Genomic DNA, 24,083 nt, shown 5'->3' with positions numbered 1-24,083 from the left:
CTGTGGATCAGCTGTATACCTGAGGTCAAATCCCCTAGAACTGGAGTTACCGATTGGTGTGCACCACCCTGTGGGTGCTGGGAACTGAACCCAGACTCTGTGAGAATGGTAAGTGGATAAGCCTGCCCATGTATGTGCGATTTCTATCCTTTTGACAACTGTGAATATTTTCTGCTTAAGACACACTAAGAGTATTTTACCTATAAATAAATGTAGATGAGACAGTAAATAACTTTCTACTGGTACAGCGTTGTCAAATCACATCATTTCCCTTGAATCTTTGGAGACAGAAATAGAGTAGAGCATTTCATAGTCTAAGATATCGAGATATTAAACCCGCCCCGTGAATTGGCATATGATTATAAGTAGTCTTAGGCGCCTTAATTTTATTTTTTAATCTAATTGAAGATCATTCTATATCTCTATATAAAAAGCTTCCACATAGTTGAATATGGTAATACATGACTGGGATCCCAGCTAACCAGGAAACTGAGACAAGGAAATCACTTGTTTGAGGCCAGCCTGGGCAACTTTGTGAAACACTATGTCAAAAACTAAATTCAAAACAAAACCAATGGGGAAGGGACCACAGTGTAGGAGTGATTGCCCAGCACGTGCAGAGTCTGGATCCAATACCCTGTGCCTTGTTTATTTCACAACTATGTCACAAGATGTACAGCATATATTCCGCTATCCCCACAGTGATGGACGGTTTCTAATCTTCTACTGTGACGAGTACTCCTGCACGTCCTCAAGTGGCAGGAAATCTGCAGTGAGAACTCTTAAACGGGTATGCGTGAGTCAGACAGCACATACATTAGTCACCTGGGAGGGCATTACCAAGCAGCACTGGTGAGCGAGACTGTACCAAGTGACTGCTAGGAGCTTTTGAAGAGCTTTCCTAGCTGCACACTTGTCAAATTTATTGTCTGCTTTTAGAAAGGCATATTTCCCAGCATTATCTTTTCCATCTCAAGCTCGCTGGTTAGGTGCACCCAAATGAAGTTTTAGTCAGGAGGACTTAGATGGCATGTGAAGCTTCGGGAGCCTTTGAAACACAACTCACAAGCACTGGCTTGCCTGCTCGTCCCTTCTCTTCTGGTACCTCCCTCCCTTCTTCTACCCCAGGATTTTATATAATCCCAAACACATCCCCGTACACCTGCCTATAAACATATAGTCACACCGAGGTTTCCCTCCCTTAATGTTTCGTGATGGAGACCAAACCCCCACATACATTTTGAAAGGAATAGGCCACATTCAAACCCTAGCACTCCACTGGCATATCTTAGTTTTCAAATTAGACATCACTTTGAAAAGCTAGACACAATGAGAGAGAATTAATGGATCTCTCCAATATACCATATCTGAGAGACAGTCTTCCAAGAAAAGCTGGGCGCCAGGTCAAATGGCCGGAACCAAGGAAGATGCTGGGATACCCAGAGCCCCACTTGCTACACTAACCAACGGTTTTTATTTGGTAGACGATTACGTCACTTCAGGTGGATTTTGGGTTCCTCAAAGACTTGGTTCAACTAAAGTTCGAGGACCGACTTAAAGAGGAGTCTTGGAAAATTGTCGGCATACTCTGTGACAAAATGTTAGAGATGAAGAAGCACTATCAGCAGGTGAGTGCTCCCGGTCAACCGGTTGATCCCTGCTTTCTCCCTTGGGCACGCAGGTCGATCCTGCCTTGGTATGTATGAGGTCGAGTGTGTGACCTCACCAGTGCGGCTGCAGTACATGTGTGTCTGGGAGCTAACACATCAGGAACTTCGGCGAAGACCTCACCGATGACCTCAGTAGTCCTCCAATTACCTTGCACAGTTGGTATAATTACTACAGATAAGGAGACAGGTTACTCTGCTCGCAATTACCAACCAGGCAGCAGAACTTCAGATTCTGTGCCAGATGTTGCTTTTGAACAGTTTTTTAAAATATAGTACTTTTGTTTATTCTTCAACAGTTTCACACGCATGTACAATGTATTTTAACCATATCTACTCCAACTTCCCCAGCCCTTCCCCCAACATATGCCTAACACACTCTCATGTCTTCTTTTTTTTATATTATAATCCACTCAGTCCATTTAGTGTAGCATATCAGTGGCCATGGAGTCAAAGAAAAATGGCTTCCTTCTCCCCTCATCCACAATACTAAAAGCTCCTCAGCTATGGGTGAAGCCGCTTGAAATCCTCCCCCACCCAGACTGGGATATTGACCTGTATGATTTTGTGCAGGTCTTGTTTAGGGGGATATTAGCTACTGCAAATCCATGACTATGGTGGCCTTGTCACATGGAGAACACAGCATCTCACAGCGCCTCTCCACATTCTCTGGTGTGTACGCTCTTTCAACCCCGTCTTCTTCATGTTCTCTGAGATTTGGGGGGCTACCACAGGTCTCTTATTTAGGGCGGAGCATTCCCTTATTCTCAGCACCTTGACTACTTGTGCACTTTTTAATGCTGGCTACCACTGTAAACGGAAATCTCTGACCAAGGTTGAGAGCATCACTGACTCACGGCTATAAAAACAAATGTCGAGAAGGCCTTATTCGTCAGGCTATTGGGGCTTTTTAGAAAGGCGGTTTGACACCATGCCTGTTTAACAGAGTTGTCGTAGTAGTAGGTTACCCAATTCTGGAGCCTATGACCCGAGCCACAATAAAATTACTTTATCACTTTGCGTATGGGTGTTTTGCTGAGTGCATGTCTGCTCCTTGTGTATGGTGCCTGTATAGATGAGGGTGTTGGATCCATGGGAACTGGAACTTTTTTCCCATGAACATTTTTTGTGGGTTTTGAGAATCCAACCCTAGTCCTCTGGAAAAGCAGCCAGTACTCGTTTTTAAACGTTCCACCCTCTCCTCAGCCACAGCCATTGGTTTTTTGGATCAAGTTTCTCTCCTGTGAAACAGGCTTCACATCCAACCAGAAGACAATTGATTCCCCCCACGGCAGTCATGCCGAGTGCATTTGTGCTCACACGTGCCTGACAGGCCAGGGTTAGACCTGCAGGGTTTACCACCGGGTGAGGCCAGTGATGACGTTGCCCTCCAAGTGGCCTGCATAGCGTCTCTTGGCATTATGAAAGTCAGCATAGAGAACGCAAAATGTTCTGTGCTTTCAGGAGTGAGATCTTATCCTGCAGTTACAATGGGCAAGTCGGAGCCGTCAATGGCAGTAAGCTGTGTGGTTGGGGAGGCCTCTGGATCCCCACCGGCTAAGAGGTCAGAGGAGGGTGTCCCACATCTGTCATTGCGATGCTCACTTTATTGTCTACTGATACAGGGTGCCTTCAGCTGAACTCCTTCTTTAAGCAGACAGAAAAAGAGGAGAAAAGTGGGGGAGAAGAGAGGGAGAGAGAACTGGGGTTACATAAGGTTTCTTAGGTTAAGCCACATACTCCCCCAGCATCTCTAACACCCAACATATCCCTCCGTAAGCTTTAAATCTCCAGAATTCTCTATCCTACTTTTTGTTTGTTTGTTTGAGATTATACTATGACCACAACATTTCACTCTTTCCTTTCTACCCTTCAAACCCTCACAGATACCTGTCCCTACTCTAATTCAAATCCATGACCTCTTTTTATTAATTGTTATTGCATGAATATGTGTGTGTGTGTGTGTGTGTGTATTTGTTTTACTAACTATAACCTCTTCAGTCAATATTACTGGTATATGATTTCAGGCTGATCCTTTGATACTGGACAACCAGTTGGTGTACTTTTCTCCGGAGAAGAGCACCTCTTGAATTCTCTGCTTTCCTTGGTTGCCTATATCGTGTAGGGTTGAGGCCTCATGGGCTTTTCCCCGTCCAGTTTTGTATGTCCATTGGCATCAGCCTTGTCCAGCTCACATTTGGGCTGCCATGCTGGTGAATCTGTCCTATGTTTATGTCACCTGTTCTGCATTCTCCCCCCCAACTTGTCCTCTTTCCCTCCTCCCTACCATGAGTGTTCTCTAGCTCTCTGGCCACTACAGACACTACAAAAAAGATTCAGAGCCAAGCTAATGTCCACAATGTCCACATATAAGAACATGTTATTTATCTTTTGGGACCAGGGCAAGTTTACTTAGTATATTTTCCAATTCCATCTACTTTTGTATTCATTTCATAATTTCATATTTCTTTGCTGTTGAATAAAATTCCACTGTGTATAGGCGGCATATTTCATTATCATTAATCAGCCAATTCCATCTCCTAACTCTTGTTAGTAGAGCAGTGATGAATGCAGATGAACAAGAATCACTGTGGGAGATTATGGAGTCCTTGGGGGTATATACCCGGGAGTGGTTAGCTTAGTCATGTGGTAGCTCTGTCTTTAGCTCTGCGAGACACCACCACACTGCCTTACAGAGTAGCCGTACCAATTTATAGTCCCATCACGAGTAGGAAAGTGTTCTCCTCACCCCACACCCTCGTCATTTGTTGTCTTTTTTCTTGATGATAGACATTCTGACCAGAGTGGTTTGACTTGCATTGCCCTGAATGGCTAACAATTAACTTTTAACAATGTTTATTAGCCATTTATGACTTTTGTTATTTTGAAATCTTTCTGTTTAGTTCCACGGATATACAACCAACAAAGAATTTCTCCTACTCTGTAGGCTGCCTCTCTACTCAATTGACAAGTTTTCTTTGTCCTACAGAAGCTCTTAATTTTATGAGATTTTATTTGTCAGTTGTTAGTCGTGTTTCCTCAGAGAGTGAAGTTCTTTCTATGCCTGTACTCTTTCTATGCACTCTGCTCTTTCCTTAGCAGTTGCTGCATGTGTGCTCTTGTCTTAAGGTTCTTGGTTCATTTGGAGTTGGTTTTTGTGTAAGGTAAAAGACAACAAAGAGTCTAGTTTCATTCTTCTACATGTTGTTTCCCAGTGTTCCCAGAATCACATGTTGAAGGAACTATCCTTTTTCCAATGTGTATTTTTAGTGTGTTCATAAAATTAAACAAAAACAAAAACACCAAAACGAAAACAACAACAACCAAAAACAGGTAGCTGTAGTTGCGGAAAGTTATATCTCAGTTTTCTATCCTAGTCTATTGTGATGGTTTGTATGTGCTCGGCCCAGGGAGTGGCACTATTAGAAGGTGTGGCCCAGTTGGGGTGGGTGTGGCTCTGTTGGAGTACATATGTCACTGTGAGGGCGGGCTATAAGACCCTCATCCTAGCTGCCTGGAAGTCCGTCTTCCACTAGTAGCCTTCAGATGACAATGTAGAGCTCTCAGCTCTGCCTGCACCATGGCTGCCTGCGTGCTGCCCTGCTCCCACCTTGATGATAAAAGATGGAACCTCTGACCCTGTGAGCCAGCCCAGCTAACTGTTGTCCTTCATAAGACTCTTGCTCGTGGTGTCTGCGCACAGCAGGAAAACCCTGACTGACATCTGTCGATACACGAATACGTATCTGTCCAGTACCATGCTGTCTGTGTTACTGCGCCACTATAGAATAAATTGAAATCAGGACTTGATTGTATTCTTTTTGCTCAGGATTGTTCTGGCAATCCTGTTTTGTTTTGTTTTGTTTGTGTCCATATGAATTCCAAGGTAGTTTTCCCTATAGCTCTGAAGAACAGTGCTAGAACTGTGTTTGAGATCGCAGTGACTGGATTTGCTTTAGTTAGGGCAGCCATATCTACAGTATGGGTTCTTCTGATCCATGAGCGTGGGGGCATCTCCATCTTCTACTGTCTTCCTCGATTGCACTCCTCGGTGCTTGAAAGTTTTTATTGTGGAGATCTTTCACTTCCCAGGTTAGGTTAATTCCAGTGTTGGGTTTTTGTTTCTTGGGGTTTTTGTGTGTGTGTGTGTGTGTGTGTGTGTGTGTGTGTGTGTGTGTGTGTGTTGTTATACTTATTTGTTTAAGGCTCTTGTGACTGGAACTGCGTCTTTCATTTCTCCTCAGTATTTCTGTTATTGGTACATAGGAAGGCTGCTCATTTTTGTACGCTAAATTCTAGGAATTTTCTGGTAAAATCTTTAGTGTCTCTTAGATGTAAAACCATATCATTTCAAATAATGATATTTCAGATTCTTTTTATTTTATATTCATATACTTTAAAATATATAATTATATTCTATTGTATTATAATTATATTGCATGTGCATGTCTCTGCATAAATATATGGGCCCATGTGAGTATGGGCACCTACAGAAACCAGAAGAGAGTGTCACATTCCTTAGAGCCGGGGTTAAAGGAGTCTGTGAATCATCCAATATGGCTGCTGGCATCTGGACTCTAGTCCTCATGATTGAGCAACAAGTGCTCTTAACCCCTGAGCTGTATCTCCAGCGCTTACGTCCCTTTTATTTGCTTCTCTTATCTTATTGCGATAGCCAGACTTCCAGTGCTAATTAAATATCAGTGGAGAAAGTCAGTACCCCGGCCTTGTTCCTGACTTTACTGAAAGTGTTGTATGTTTTTGCCCTTTGAAATATTTTGATTATATTAAGGAGATCTGTTTAATTGGTTTCATTTTGGTCACACTTACCGAAATTAACTGGTTCTTCTCTCTCGTTCTTCTGGCGGGTCTGTGTATATGTTGGGGATGGACACGCAAGTGCCATGGTACCTGTGTGGAGTCAGAGATCCTCTCTTTCCATAGTGTGGATCCTGAGACTCAAACGCTGGTCTTCAGGATTGGTAGAGTCCCTTTACCTTGGGAGCCATCTTGCCTGCTCTCTTTGGTTAGTTTGGCTAAGGGCTTTTCAAAGAACCAACTCTTTGTTTCATTAATTCTTTGCATTGGCTTGTTACTTGTTTGATACTAGGTCATTAATGTGTGCCTTGATCTTAATAATTTCTTTCCATTTACTGACTTCTTCTAGGGCCTCTGGAAGGTTTAGGTCAGTCTGATCTACAGAGTGGGACTCTGGGATTTTATGTATTATTATGTCATATATTGAATAAATTCATATAACCTTCAAGTCTATCCAAATCCCTAAATGGAAATCCTGTTATCCCTAAGATACAAGTTTCAGAAACTAAGGTTGCCAAGGTTATATCTTCTATCAGCCAGCTCAAACCATGGATAGGGGTTCAGTATGTGAGTTCAGTCCTTTCTGACTCTAACACTCACTTGTTTTTTACACACCATGCTAGAATCAGAATGATAGATATGAGACGTAAGAGTACTTTTTAAAAAAAAAATAGTGTTTCATTTTTGCCCTAAGCAGATATAGTCAAATTTATTTGATTTATTATAGATCAAGAAAGCTAACCTTCTTTATATGAGTCTATCCCATCCAAAAGTACAAAGACTGTGGGCTGGAAAGACGGCTCAGTGGTTAAGAGCAGTGGCTTCTCTTCCGTGGGGCTGGGGTTTGAGTCCCAGCATTCTCATAGCAGCTCACAACCACCTGTAACTGGAATTCCATGGGCTCTGACACCCTCTTCTCATCTCCCTAGGCACCAGGCACACGAGTACACAGATGTGTGTGCAGGAAAGACACAAAACACTTAAAATGATTAAAATTAAAAACAAAGAATGGTAAAAATGATTATAACAGCATGTGAAATCTTAGTCTTTACCAGTCTTGGGAACGTTCTATAGGACTTCAGTTGATGTGTACTATACAACGCTGTCAGGTTATCCATATCTTACCCATGGCATCTTTGTATGCTCTTGGTTAAGAATGGATAAAAATTACATGTGCTACAGTAGCTGCTGTATAGAAGAAATTGTGATAAATGGAAATTCTCAAGAGGTTGATGCGCTGGAAGGTGAATTGTTGCCACGTCTTCCCCAGGAAGCACAGGCTGTCTCCGGAAGTGCAGCGGGGCTTACTGCATTCATCTTTGTTTTGTAGGGAGAAGATATCATGAGAAAAAGCTTTCAACAGCAGCTATGTGATGCCATTGCTGTCATCAGAGGAATGTACCAGGTGGGTTTCGGGTGCAGCCAAGGACAAAGCAGACTTGGTTCCTGCATATGTGGGGGGTGGAGCTCACCTCGAATTCCTAGTCTGTACTTTTAGTGTTGAAGGTATTCCTCCAAAAATCTCAGATTATCTCTGAGAATTCAGGCTTCAGCTGATCATGCTCACATTAAATGTACCAAAAACAACACCACATGCTGACAGACAAAACTTCTGGAGACTGGAAAGTTGCAATCTCATTTCCCTAGCACCTAGGCAAGTGCCCAAATCATCCGGTGTTCCTTGGTGAAGAGGCCGCTAGATGGAAGAAGATGGGATAGTCACAAGACGAGAGTTCAAAAGAAGTGTCATAAATACCAGTGAGTGGCCTCTGGCCTTCCAGATGACAGGATCCTGCTGTGTGCTCAACATGGTGCTTTACTCCTGCACAGAGTAGAAAAATACACACTTTCAAAGATGACTTTGAGACTTAGTAAGCATCTTATGCCTCTCTTCATATTTATATCTACATTCTCATCTTGGTGAAGGAGTAATTATTTATACTAATGAGTGATTTGCCCACTGATCCTGTCTGTTTGCACGGCATCTGGCACATCTGTATTTAACTGTGTACCGATGTATTCTGTGATAGAAGGTAAGGGTGGTTGCTTTCTCACTGGCGGGGCCCTTCTCTCACTGTAGCTCTGTGCGTGGCTTATCATTAACCATCAGCTAGTAATTGTGAGTGGATGTTTATGGCTCTTGGTATTGCCTGCTTTTCTCTCCTTCTCACCGGCTGCACATTCTCTCCTCCTCCTTAAACTCCTGGAAGCATTTGCAACTTTATAGAATCTGAAAACGTTATTTCCACTTTAGCTTTCTTTGTAGTAATGATGCAGACACTAGAAGTCAGGTCTGACCAATGGCATCTGCCAATGGGCTTCCAGTGCAATATTAAATCAATTTGCTCTGAAAAGTCCCCATAGGTGCACATGCCTCCTCTACACCCACCCAATTTTTTTTTGAATTTATGTACACACACACACACACACACACACACACACACACACACACACACACACACAGTGACTGGGCCACTCTTGCTAACCCAGACCCAATCATGCCTTCCAATCATGGATCCTCAGACAAAGTCAGAGAAGGGGAAGCCCTGCTAGTGAAGGTAATCCTCCAAGCTCAGATGAGCTATCAGGTTGTGGTAGACTTCGATTTTAATTAGCGGGGTTTTCCCACAAGCTACCAGAAGTTAGAATCCTTCCCTGTGAGGCTATGGACCCATGGAGTAGAGATAAGATCACTTTGCCACTGCTGCCTTGATTCCCTAACCCAGAATGTCGATCCTCATGATAAGCAGCTGTCTTTTATGTCACTATCTTTGAGAAAAGTGTATTATGCATTAACTGTAAATAGAATAGCATCTTTATGTTCACAGCAACATGTAATTTCTTGATTGCATTTATCAGATAGATTACTTTTCTGATTAGTCAAGAATCAGCAAAATGAATATTTTGAAGCAAGTGCTACAGAAGTAAACTGCCCAGGTTCAAATCCCAGCTTTACCACTTAATTGCTATGTGACTTTAGGTAAAATACTTAATCTGTCTGCTTCAGTTCTCTCTGCTGTAGAATGAGAATAATAATGGTCCATACCATCTAGACTGACGTGCTCCAAGAGTAAGACAGATTGAGCTTTATGAAGCGTTTAGATTAGTACCCAACCATGGTGGGTAAAATCTAAGGGTAAAGTAGGCCACTGCACATGCTCATAGACCTCCTGTCTTAGTGTTGCTGTGTTTTTCTGTTTCTCATGATTCTGTCATAGCATGTGGGCTCACATCCTTCTGCCTGCTGACTGAGGGCAAGATGAAATACCTTCATGACCTTGGTAACCACTACTCATGTTTGTTATGTTGAATCATATGAAATTCCCATTTTGGGAGTCACAGAGTCAAATAACTCTTTCACATAATATGTAGCTTAAAGGATCATAGTAATTTTAATACATCTAAAGCAAAGAAAGAAAGAAATTATACAGGAAATGGATCTTTAAGAAACATAAATCTTGGCATATGGTATCTTCAAATGAGTACTCTCTGGTATGATACGCTAGATACTGACATTGTGAAAGAAGATGAGGTAGGGGTAAGCAGAGAGGGAGATCATAAATAAATCAGAAAATATAAGTGTGCAGAGATAAACATATATAGTAGGATATATGGGATTACAGCAAATGAACAGCTATTTCTGCTAGTGAATGTTGTGAAGATATCACTGTGCTGGGTATAAAATTAAGGGACTTTGTGAACAGTTGGCAGGCAAGAAATCTGATGAGGGTCTAACAGTCAGTTATGCCAGCATATATTATAATATTTTTGTTGGCAAGCAACAGAAATCTAACTTATTTGGTATTAGCCCCTTCCTTGATCCAATCCAGAACCACACCCAACCCAAGACATAAGACCTCAGCACACCTGTAGCTGTGTGCCCTTCTGCAGTTGGAAGTGGAGAAAGGAAGACTGCTGAGGCTCATGGGTCACCAGGTTCAGTGAGAGACCATCTCAAACTGACAAAGCAGAGAGTGACAGAGTAGAGCCCTGGACATCCTTCTTTGGCATCTGCATGGGACCTGTGTGTACCCCCTCCCAACATATACACTGGTGTGCACCCCTCCTACTCCACACCAGTTCACACACACACACACACACACACACACACACCCCAATGTGCAACCACACACACACACCAGTGTGCACTCCCACACACACCAGTGAACCTTCCCCACATAACAGTGTATACACACACATACACATATACACACACACCAATGTGTAACACACACATACACTCACACCAGTGTGCACCTGCTCCCCACACACACCAGTGTACCTTCCCCACATAACAGTGTACACACACACACACACCAATGTGTAACCCACACACACACCAGTAGCATCTTCCCCACATAACAGTTTACATACTTGCACACACACACACCAGTGTGCACACATACACACCAGTGTGTACCTCCCCCCACATACATCAGTGTACACCTCTCATACATAGCAGTGCACACACACACACCAGTGTGCACCCACATACACCAATGTGCACAAATAAACACACACACACCAGTGTACACCACCATACACATACCAATGTGCAACACATACACCAATGTGCCTCCCACATACACCAGCATTCACCTCCCATACATACACACACCAGTGTGTACCCACGCACCAGTGCACCTTCCCCCACACACATATCTGTGTGCACCTCTTCACACACACCAGTGTGCACATTCACACACCAGTGTACACCTACACACACACCAGTGTGCATATACACACACACACGTCCCCCCACACACATAGAAGAATTCTCTGGAATTTCTGTTTACGGTTAGAGAGTAATTCAGAAATGTATGGCTTATTAGAACATTAATCATCATTCATGCCTTCAATAATTCCTGGAAAACTGTTTTTAATATACATCAAATGTTCAAAAAATGGCAGAAGAATGACCATCACTCTCTATATGAGCAATTTCTATTTCTAGAAGTGGGAAAAGGAAATAGCTCAATTCTGCCTGTTACCAAGTTTTCATAAACATATGCTAGCTCAATGTGTTTAACCAACCCACATTAGTTGTGCTTAGGTGCTTTATCAGATGAAAAAATGTTTATATTAGGTTAAAGTCATTATTTGAATCTTCACTTGGGCTTGTTAGCTTTGACTTGGCTCATTACCTCACAAGCCTTGCTAATCCTGGCCACCCACTTCGTTCAGGTTTAGTCATAAGGAAACAGTTGAGCCTTGAAAATTTAACCAACCACCTGCAGAGGGCAAGAGTAGCTGGCTCTCTGCTGCCCCCTGGAGACCAATTAAGGATGTAGTTACTTCTCCAGCTCCGAGCATGGGTCTAAACCTATTTAATTGTTTATTTGTGTGAGATATTATATTGTTTTATTTGCAAAAAGGAAACTTTAAACACTCACATTATTCATATATTTTTCTTTCAGAAAGGTATTATTTTGCTGTAGTTCTAATAAAAAAGAAACCACTCTCAGTTTTTCAAATGGGAATTTAATAAGAGAACTTAGGTATTTAAACAGCCTGTAGAACAGAGGGATAACAGAATGACAGCACCAGCTTTCAAACTAATAAGCATCGTCTCAGGACTATGGGTATCTTCCTCTTCCCATGACTTGTGGTCTATCCTTTATTGATAACCTTAGACTTCCTTCAAGTCTGTCTAGATATTTTGTGGCCCTATATGAAAACTATCTTTAAACAACAAAAACTAGTCTGGTGTGGTGGCGTAGCCTTTGATCTAAGACTTGAGGGACAGAGGTTAGCAGTCTCTGAGTTTGAAGCCAGACAGGTATACATAGCTAGCGCTAGGCCAGACAGGCCTTCCTAGTGAGACACTATCTCAAACAGACAAATGAAACAATCTTTAAAATTATACTGTTTTTCGAATTAATACTGTATGTGTGCATGTTCCTCTGTGTGCATGTGTGTGCATGTGAGTGTGTGTGTTTGCGTGTGGTGTGTGTGTGAGTGTGTGTGATATGTGTGTGTTGTGTGTGTGTGATTGTGTGCATGTGGGGTGTGTGCGATATGCGTGTGTGTGGTGTGTGTGAGTGTGTGTATGTGGGCTGTGTGTATCTCAGTGTGTGTGTGAGAGAGAGAGATGTGGTGTGTGTGTGTATGTGTGTATGTGTGTGTGTATGTGTGTATGTGTGTATGTATGTGTGTATGTGTGTGTATGTATGTGTATATGTGTGTGTATGTGTGTGTGTATGTGTGTATGTGTGTGTGTGTTTGTGTGTGTGAGTGTGTGTATGTGTGTATGTGTGTATGTGTGTATGTATATGTGTGTATGTGTGTATGTATGTGTGTATGTGTGTATGTGTGTATGTGTGTGTATGTGTGTGTATGTGTGTATGTGTGCATGTGTGTGTATGTGTGTATGTGTGTGTTTGTGTGTGTGAGTGTGTGCGTGTGTGTGTGTGCGATATGCGTGTGTGTGGTGTGCGTGAGTGTGTGTATGTGGGCTGTGTGTATCTCAGTGTGTGTGTGAGAGAGATGTGGTGTGTGTGTGTGTATGTGTGTGTGTATGTGTGTTTGTGTGTGTGAGTGTGTGTATGTATGTGTGTATGTGTGTGTATGTATGTGTGTATGTGTGTGTGTGTATGTGTGTATGTGTATGTGTGTATGTGTGTATGTGTGTGTATGTGTGTTTGTGTGTGTGAGTGTGTGTATGTGTGTATGTGTATGTGTGTATGTGTGTATGTGTGTGTATGTGTGTGTATGTGTGTATGTGTGTATGTGTGTGTATGTGTGTATGTGTGTGTATGTGTGTGTATGTGTGTGTTTGTGTGTGTGAGTGTGTGTGTGTGTGTGTGTGTGTGTGTGTGTGTTGCTGAGATGGAATCCAGGACCTTAGGCAAGTGTTCTAGCAAGTTTATTTTTTTTTATTCTATCTACTTGTGATTTTCATAGCTTTTTCATTTCATTCCTTCTAATAAATAAAATAATTTGGGAGTGATTATTCCCTCATCAGCAAACTTCCCATTTTGCACTTTTATTAAAAGTTTCGTGGGGGGGTTGGGGATTTGACTCAGTGGTAGAGCACTTGCCTAGCAAGCACAAGGCCCTGGGTTCGGTCCCCAGCTCCGAAAAAAAAAAAAAAAGTTTCATGGGTCAGAAATGTGTCATGAACTATGAAGGTTTTACCATTTACAGAATGCATTTCCCCATCCAAGAATATTATCTTGGGTTGTTGATTCAGTTCTGCCCTCTATATCTCAAAAACGTTTTATTATTTTGTTTATGGAAGTTGTAAATAGTTTATACAGCCAAGTTTGTTTTCCTGCGTGTTATAGTTTATTTCTTTAAAAGGTGTAATCTCTTCTGTCAATTTTTTTATATTAACTTGAGTATTTCTTATTTACATTTCGAGTGTTATTCCCTTTCCCGGTTTCCGGGCAAACATCCCCCTAATCCCTCCCCCTCCCCTTTTTTTGGTGTTCCCCTCCCCATCCTTCCCCCATTGCCGCGCTCCCCCCAACAATCACGTTCACTGGGGGTTCAGTCTTAGCAGGACCCAGGGCTTCCCCTTCCACTGGTGCTCTTACTAGGATATTCATTGGTACCTATGAGGTCAGAGTCCAGGGTCAGTCCATGTATAGTCTTTAGGTAGTGGCTTAGTCCCTGGAAGCTCTGGTTGCTTGGCATTGTTGTACATATGGGGTCTCGAGCCCCTTCAAGCTCTTCCAGTTCTTTCTCTGATTCCTTCAATGGGGGTCCTGTTCTCAGTTCAGTGGTTTGCTGCTGGTATTCACCTCTGTATTTGCTGTATTCTGGCTGTGTCTCTCAGGAGAGATCTACATCCGGCTCCTGTCGGCCTGCACTTCTTTGCTTCATCCATCTTATCTAGTTTGGTGGCTGTATATGTATGGGCCACATGTGGGGCAGGCTCTGAATGGGTGTTCCTTCTGTGTCTGTTTTAATCTTTGCCTCTCTATTCCCTGCCAAGGGTATTCTTGTTCCCCTTTTAAAGAAGGAGTGAAGCATTCACATTTTGATCATCCGTCTTGAGTTTCATTTGTTCTAGGCATCTAGGGTAATTCAAGCATTTGGGCTAATAGCCACTTGTCAATGAGTGCATACCATGTGTGCCCTTCAACAGAGTAATGGATACAGAAAATGTGGTACATCTACACAATGGAATATTACTCAGCTATCAAAAACAATGACTTTATGAAATTCGTAGGCAAATGGTTGGAACTGGACAATATCATCCTGAGTGAGGTAACCCAATCACAGAAAAACACACATGATATGTACTCAAATTTTTTGACTTATTACTCACGTATACTGAAAACACGGGTATTGTGTATCGAAACCACTTAGCAGCTCTACTGAAATGCAGTTTGCATAGCCTAAAATGTACCCATTGAAGGTGTACAAGGTAAGGTTGCTGTGAAGCCAGCATGGTTCACTTTTAGGACATTTCTCTGCACCTCTAATCCATTAGTTCTACTTCTAAGTATTTCCTTGCCTTCAAGGGGAAGAGAATTCCTCCAGTTCCCAAGGCAGCTCAGTGGAGCTGAGCTCTCCGCTTGGTGATTCTCGGTCTTATGCTTCTTTTGCCTTCTTATTCCCTAGGGTCACTGGTCCCAGCATCTGCCATTGTCGAAGCAGCGTTTCATGTGTGTAGGACTGTCCGAGTCCCTTGGCAGGAGACAGAAGGCCACTGCCCCTCCCGACTTCTGTCATTCCATAGCTCATTCCCAAACTCCATGCTTCAGCAGCACCAAGCTCGGTCTGCCCTCTGCACCCCTCAGGCTACTCGACACCTCCCTGCGATCCTCACACACTGAGCCTCTTCCCTGTTCCTCACACACCCAGGTCTACAGTTTTCTTACTGAGCTTCTATGCTTGCTCTGTTATTGAAAGTGGCACATCAGGCTGAGAGTGTAGTTCAGTGATAGATGCTTGCCTAGGATGTGTAGAGTCCCAGGTTCAATCCCAAGGACTGGCAAAAACGTTAAGGGGTTCCCCAAACCCCCACATTAATCATACTGCTACTTCTGTCTTAGGTCAGCAATATCTATTTTATATATTTCAATTTTCCAATGCTGGGTGCTTATACGTTTACAACTCTTACGTTCTTCATGTAAATTGATTCTTTTATTAGTATGTAGTGACTTCTGTCTCTTTTTTTTGTTGTTGTTGTTGTTGTTCTTTTTTTCGGAGCTGGGGACCGAACCCAGGACCTTGTGCTTCCTAGGTAAGCGCTCTACCACTGAGCTAAATCCCCAGCCCCCGTGACTTCTGTCTCTTGTGAGAACAACTGAATCCAAATTTCTTTTGTCTGATGTTAGCGTAGTTGTCCTTGTTCTCTTTGGGCTTCCAATTGCAGGGGAAATCTTGTGTTATCTTTAAACCTTCGGCCCCTGAGTATCCTTAAGGTGAGCTTGGATCTTTTAGAGATAATACGTTGTTGGATCATGTTTCTCTGTCACTCGGTCACTGACCTGTGTGTGGTGAGACACTTAATTCACTTACACCTTGAAGTGATCGCTGAAGGGCAAGAAGTTACTCTTGCCATTTAGTTGGTTGTTCTGGGGTGTGTTCCTTCTACCCCTTCTTCAACTCTCTTACTGTCTTGTCACAGTCTGTTGGAGTCTTTGTAGTGGCATGCTTTGTCTTGTAACTCTTTATCGTCGTGTACTGTGGTGGGCTGAAGAGACCACCTTGGGGTGCCTAAACTTACTGCACCTGGATATGCCAAGTTTGCTTGGTATCCATGGGAGGACTGCCCTCTTCTGAAGAGAAACAGAGGAGGAGTGGTTGGGGTTTGGAGGGAGGATGGGAGGGAGGGAGGGAGGGAGGGAGGGAGGGAGGGAGGGAGGGAGGGAGGGAGGGAGGGGAACCTGCATCCAGGATGTAATATGTGAGAGAAGAATGCATTTAAAAAATATACTGAAGATTGCTTTAACCATGAACACTGAAATAGGAGGGGAGAAACCATTTAAAGGTATTGATGCTTAAAAGGAAGGCAAAATTGGAAAATGCTGAGCCTGGCTATACAAAACCTAAAACTGCATTTGTGGCAAACCCTGGTGACACATGCCTGTAATCCCAACACTTGGGATGCTGCAACAGGAGAATTGTTATGACTTTGTGGTCAGTATGGTCATCCTTGTGCATTCCAGTCAACTTGGGCTATAGTTTAAAAGCCTGTCTCAACAACAACAACAACAACACCACACACACACACACACACACACACACACACACACACACACACACACGAAAAGAAAGAAAAAAGAAGAAGCTAGGAGAAGGAGAGAGAAATGGAAGGAGGAAGAGAGGGAAGGACGTAACTTCATTTCAATGCCATCCAACTCTGCACACATTATATTTTCCTTCATCCAATATATTATACTATCATTGATGTCATTATTTCATACCGTTTAACATTACTTATGTATGAATTACTTATCACAGCTGTAGTTACTGTCAATGCTTTTGACTGGGTACTACAGACAAACCTGATTTCTGGGAGACTCCTGGGATTCAGAGCTGCCCTGAATCGTGGCTTTTGTGGGGTTGGAGCTGGGTTTCAGGGCTTTCCTGGCATGGGAAATTGAGCTAATGTCTTCAAGCCTGTGTGAGCATCTCCTGATGGGTCTCTGGGTGTAAGTACATGGCTACCGTTATACTGGGGCTGGGGTAAGAAGGAAGTGGTTCACAGCACTACTCTCAATGGGACATGAATCAGAAGACCCTCCTCTGAAGGCAGGGAGACACGAACCTCCTTGAGGGTGGGTCCCTTGGTAGGTTGTTACTACCGAATGACAGCCAAGGTCGTTACAGAGAATTTCAGAGTTTTCTATATGGCTGAAAGCAATGGTTTGACTTGAGGGCATGGACTAGTATCATTGCTGCTCAGTCCCTGGGAAGGTGAGACTGTTCTTAAATCACAGCTAGGCAGGCACTGGCTGAGTTTCAAGGCCAGTTCGGGGTCTGCAACCATAATAGGCCAGTGGTCCTGTTACCAGAAACTGTAGGTAGCCATGTCTCCTCTGAAATTCCTTAGTGTCAGTGGTGGGACGAAGGCCAAACATTCATTGCTAAAACCAAAGCAGTGAGTCCATTTATGACTGTCATCAGAACTGTTATGGTCAGGCCTGCAACTGGGTACAGACCTGCTCCCACCCCCCCAACCATCCTCTTTGAGATGAACTAGAGTTATGCACCTTCTAGCTGGGTAGGCCCCTTTGTTCACAAATGGCTACCAAATTCTTGTGGCTGAGGGAGGGAAACTTCCTATTTAGTCATCGTCCTCTTCTTCACCATTACTTGTAGGGCAGATAAAATTTGAACATCGTGACACACTGCATTGGTACCATATTGCTTTATCATGCATTTTAATTTAGAAGGATTTGCCAAGAAATGTGAGCAAATTACAAAAATAATAAGATAGGCTTGCAAGGCAGGAAGTCAGATTGACCATTTTCCCAGGGGAGCCTTGAAGGGGTCATTCAGAGAAGCGAGGAGATAAGATGGAAACCCAGTGCAAATAGTCAATCTGGATCAGACTGCGGGGACTCTAAGGTCAGGCAGTCTATTTCCAGTGTGGGTAAGACCAGTACAATTTGGAAATAAAGTTTTCTGGTGTGATACAATCCCCAATGCACAAGGAAGTATATTTACGTTGAAACTCAACTCAGGGTTCTGGAGATAGGCTACCTGAACTAGCTTACGAGCCTAAGAGTCTGGCCTGGTCTCAGTTGTAGAGAGGCCATAGAGGTCATGTAGACTACTAGTCACCTCCGGTCCTGGTATAGGAGCTTGGTGTGACCTGGCCCAACAGACATCACAGATCACCAGAGAGTTGATCATTTTTCAGTTCTCAGCTTTCTGGATGGGAGAACAGGTTTTTTTTTCCCATTGGAAAGACAATGCTGTATGCTTACCGTTCCTGGTTTCTCTGAAGATCTGTGGGCTCAAGGTCCCTTGTGCTCTGCCCTCAACAAGTTTCTAGTCTGATTTGTGACATTTCTCTCTTCCCTCCAGAATTTCTTCGAACTAGAAGGCGAAAAGGCCGCCCTGCAAGATGCAGCAAATGTCAAAATGGGTGTTTTGTCGAAAAAAATGAGAGAGAAAGAAGAAGTTATTAGGAGTTTAAGGAATGAACTAGAACTATATGAAGAGTTTGGATTTAAGAAAGTTGTAAGTTTCATATACTTTCACAATAAATTAATTATAATTAATATTAATCCATCTAAGCAGGATCATAGAGCAATAGCCCTGGGTTAAAAATTAGTAAGAAGTGAGCTGAGGAGATGACGTAAAATATAGCAGTGAGGACCTGCATTCATTCCCCAGTACTCGCATGAAAGCCTGGCATGGTGGTGTGTATCTAGGACCACAACATGTGGGGAGGGGCTGAGGCAAGAGAACCGCCTTGGGTTCACCGGCCATCACTGGACAAATCAGTGATTTCTAGGTTCAGTGGATGGGTCTATCTCCAGCAACAAGGTAAAGCGTAAATGAGGAAGCCACCTGACATCACCTTCCGGCTTTGGCTTCCACAAGACCTGTGCATCCATCTACATGTACATGTGTGCACACATATACCGACTCAGAAAGAAAGAAGGCATGAGACTGATTCGGTGTACCTTGGTAATCTCTCCACACCATAAGCTGGCCCAGCATTTTGTTACTCGGTGGCACATTCCGGGAAGTCCAAGTCAATTATAAAGAGGAGCACTTTAATTGTCCTCAGATTTTATCGTATAATGGAAATGAAATAACCCTCCTTCAGTGCCAAGAAATTCCATTCAAGAGAATAACAATGTGCGTTTTTATTGTAATTTCTAAGACGTCCATCCTCTTTGCAGTCAGGATAGCTGAAAAGGCATGAAGCAAATCTCTACAAGTCAGAGGCTTTCAAAAAGCCAACTGGGATGGACCGAACTGGGGTGACAGGGAAGTGAGAAGAACTGGGAGTCTGGAATGATGCAGAAGCCTCTTGCTGGCCGAGAACCCTTATACAGTGTAGTAATACTTGTTCTAAAGCTTGCCAATAAGATACTCTTTGGAGAGAGATACTCTGGTGGGCTGAAGGGATAACTCAAGGGTCAAGAGTGATCGTTGCTCTTCCAGTGGCTCTGCATTCTGTGCCCAGCACCCATGATGGGCTACTCATGGGCCAGCTGTAACTCCAGCACCAGGAGACTTAATGCCTTCTGGTCTCAGTAAACACAGAGGTACACGAACATGTGTATGCACATGCACACACAGAGAGACACACACACAGACACAGAACACACACACAGACACAGAACACACACACAGACACAGAACACACACACAGACACAGAACACGCACACAGACATAGGCCTGTGAGTATATGCCCTTAGGTGTCCTCTTCTCTAGGAGCCTAACAAACATGACTGGTTTATCCTGAAGAGCCCCTAACTTCTAGAGCTTTAACTGATCCATTGTAATCCTGTTCAATATGTGGTCCCCCCCACTCCCCCTGTGGCCTTATTCACAGCAGCCGTTTGAAGGGAAAGAACCCAGAAAGCGTATGTGCCACCATCACATGTGACTGGAGTATTCCTTTCACAGGAACTCACATGCATATCTGTGTGAGCCTGACTCTTCCCTCAATGACTCTTTCTGTTAGAAGCCCCGTGCTTAAATGCATGGTAAACCTGTTCTTGCTGCAAATGAGCTCATTCTGAAAATCTTCTCTGTGGCATAAGTCAAGGATCTGCCTTTACACAGTGGGCGTCCCTGAAAGATGAGGGAAGTCACTAGGGTGTTGCCCACGGTGGTGTGGAACTGTCCTCACGCCCTTCTCAGCTGACAGAATGACTTTTAAATCAAGATTTGGCGAAGGAAAAAAAATGTCAGATTTTGCTACTGATGGTCTCCCTAGCAAGGAGAGACAGTCACCGCCTTCCTGCTGAGGCTCAGAGCCAGTGGGGACAACTGTGTAGGACAGCAGAAAGGGGAGCTCGAAGTTCTGTCTGCAAGAACTTGCAAGAAATACAGGTTCATTCTCATCTCTCATTGGTTCAGCACGACCAGCTGTCAAGGACCCAGCCGCGGTCCAGAATCACAGAGAGGATTTTATCATGAGCCTCTAAGAGCAAAACGATGCCTACATGTGAGTCACAGGACTGAAAATAAGTAGGTGAAGCTAGAAGGCACACACACTCACACACACACACACACACACACACACACACACACACACACACAACTGAACCCCAACTGATACTGAGTCTCCCTCGTCCAAAAATTCCTACAACTTCAGATTTCAGATTTATTTTGAATTTCACCGTAGTTCCCTACCGGTTTGCCCGTGGAAAACACTTTATTAAATTCTTGAGGAACAAACTTACCTGCCATATACGTCCTCAGCTGTGGCGTTCCCTTTGAAGTTTCAGTGTAGACTGCTGCCCCCTCTAGTGGCTCAAAAATCCCCTGAGACATCACACAGTGCTGACCTGCAGAGGGCAGAACTTAGAAAAACAGTTAACGTGTCAAAGGGAGGACCAGAAAATGGCTCCACAGGTAAAAGAGTTTGCAACACAAGGAATGAGTTCCATTCCTAAAACTTAAAGGTAAGCGAACAGACTCCACAGAGCTGTTGTCTGCCCTACACTTACATGCCATTTCGCTCATGCCCCTCCCTCACCCCCCACACTAGTGAGTAAGTATTTATAGGAAATATCAAGAAGAATACTTTGAAAACATTTGAAAATAATCAGGCTTTGCTTAGACAACATGAGACCGAAAGATTCTTCTGATAATCAAATCTCACTAGCGGCTTATTTATGTCCACAAGTGGTCTAGCTATCATCCTTCCTGGCTTGGTTCTGAGGGACATCCGGTGAGATTGGCTACGGCAGGCAATTTGAAGACTGGGTCTCTTCAAATGGCAGAAGCCGGGGTCCAGATGATATTCTTAATGCCAGTTTCCTGGCAACAACTTCCTTCCAGTTTTTATTCTGTGGGAAATCAATGTGACTTAGCCGCAGACTTTGTAGTTTGCTGTGCTGTCAGTTGAGTAATCTCCCTGAGAATTATAAAGAAAGCTACCCCATTACAGCATGTTCATGTGCCTGTGTGCACCATGCATCTGTGTATACAGCTTGTGCTGGTACACGAGCGCGTACACGCACACACACACACACACACACCACACACACACACACACACACACACACACACACACCACACACACCACACACACACACAACACACAACACACACAACACACACACACCACACACACACCACACACACCACACACACACACACCACACACACACCACACACACACCACATACACACCACACACACACACCACACACACACACCACATACACACAAACCACACACCACACACCACATACACACACACACCACACACACCACACACACACCACACACACACCCCCACACACACACCACACACACACACCACATACACACAAACCACACACCACACACCACATACACACACACACCACACACACCACACACACACCACACACACACCCCCACACACACACCACACACACACACCACACACACCACACACACACCACACACACACACACCACATACACACACACCACATACACACACACACCACATATACACACACACCACACACACACACCACACACACACCACACACACACACCACACACACACACCACACACGACACACCACACACACACACCACACACACACCACACACACACCACACACACACACACCACACACACACACCACACACACCACACACCACACACACACACACCACACACACACCACATACACACACACCACATACACACACACCACATACACACACACCACATACACACACACACCACATACACACACACACCACACACACACACCACACACACACACACCACATACACACACACACCACACACCACACACCACACACCACATACACACACACACCACACACCACACACCACACACCACACACACACACCACATACACACACACACCACATACACACACACCACATACACACCACATACACACACACACCACACACACACACACACCACACACACACACACCACACACCACACACCACACACACACACACACCACACACACACACCACACACACACACACCACACCACACACACACCCCACACACACACCACACACACACACACCACACACACACACCACACACCACACACCACACACACACACCACACACACACACCACACACACACACACACACACCACATACACACACACACCACACACACACCACACACACACCACACACACACACACACACACACACACACACACAGCCTGTGCACACCACATATTGACTTTAATTTCAGCTAGGGTTTTTTAATTGGGTTGGCCTTCATTTTTCCTTCCCACCCCAACATAGCCAGGCAGTATGGCCTCCATCCACCCGCCCTCCATTGATAGCCAGGCAGTATGGCCTCCATCCACCCGCCCTCCATTGACGAACAGATCTGCTTGTTGTCAGCAGCAGTAAAACAGAGCTATCATTCAAGAATGGCTACTCTGCAGGGCTGCGCCACCGTCCTAGGGTGCCACTTTCCTGGTTGTCACTCATTGGGGAAGCACCTGCTCTTCTATGTGGCTGTCACGAGAATCCTGCTCGACCACCCCCTGCCTCCCTGCCCCTCACCCACCGTCCACAAATTGAGATGTCCGAGTGCCATCCCCGGAGTCTGCAGAATTGAGATGCTAATATTACAAAGGGGAACTGCCAAGAAGGCACATGGAGAGATCTGGGCAGGGAACATCTCAGACCCTGCTTCACATGTGTCACCTGCAAAGATTGTTCACACAGACTCACGGAGGCGGTCTGGGCTGGAACCTGAGACACCACCTCTCCAACAAGTCGTCCATCGATGCCTAGGCATGTGGTCTAGAGCAGGGAAGTTGTGCATTGTGGAAAGAACTTTGGGACGCACCTCTTTCCAGATTCGGTTTCAAGTTCTGAGACCTGGGATCAGGCAAACTGCAAGCCTTGCTCCCAAGAGAGTTTGTGGCCATCCCACCTGTGAAAAGCCTCTTCTTCCTAAACGATGGGAGACTGAAAGCGGGAAATTGCCTTTGGAAATTTTAAACTCCAGAACGATTGTAAATGACACTGTTTTGGCTCCTACGGCTGTGCTTTTAAGCCCCCAGTTAAATTTCTTTTAGAGGTCTCTACCTTCCTAACCTCCTTTTAGGAACACAGTTTATTTTTTAAGGAGATTCATGATTTAAGCAAGACAGAGCTAGCAATGTGGGGCAGATGGCAGAAGGGACATCACCACAAAACTTGCCACTTGAGTGTGAGAGGGGAAAGCAGCAGCCAGGAGGAAGGTTTTGTCCTCTTTGCTAATGAGTGTCCTCCTTGCCCTGGGTGTCGGAGTGGTTAATTACTTGTAGTTCCTGAAGCTGCCAGATGGTGGAGACAGAGCTAAAGGCTAACCTCTGGAGAACCAAGGTTGCTTGCTGGCTGATGTTGTCTGGAGGCAAAGCGCCTCATTCTCATGTTTTCCCACACAGAAGCTTAGAAAGTATGTCAGCTGGAAGTTGCTACCACTTTGTCATCTGGTTTTTCCTC

General features: G+C 44.2%; 1 protein-coding gene across 7 annotated transcripts in view; it reads left to right on the top strand.

The window, feature by feature from the left end:
- Nucleotides 1–24,083, top strand: part of C17h10orf67 (similar to human chromosome 10 open reading frame 67) — a 170,722-nt gene that overhangs the window by 70,882 nt on the left and 75,757 nt on the right. For 5 of the 7 annotated variants that reach the window (XM_087591514.1, XM_087591513.1, XM_087591515.1 and 2 more), the window contains 3 exon segments: nt 1,485–1,628; nt 7,816–7,890; nt 18,477–18,632. In XM_087591514.1, coding sequence (XP_087447640.1) covers nt 1,485–1,628; nt 7,816–7,890; nt 18,477–18,632 — 375 coding nt within the window. 7 annotated transcript variants of the gene reach the window in all.

This window comes from Rattus norvegicus, chromosome 17 (assembly GCF_021556685.1).
Source record: "Rattus norvegicus strain SHRSP/BbbUtx chromosome 17, alternate assembly SHRSP_T2T, whole genome shotgun sequence".
NCBI classification, from domain to species: Eukaryota; Metazoa; Chordata; class Mammalia; order Rodentia; family Muridae; genus Rattus; species Rattus norvegicus.
The sequence above is the reverse complement of the archived record's forward strand: the minus strand, read 5'-3'. Positions and strand labels throughout refer to the sequence as shown.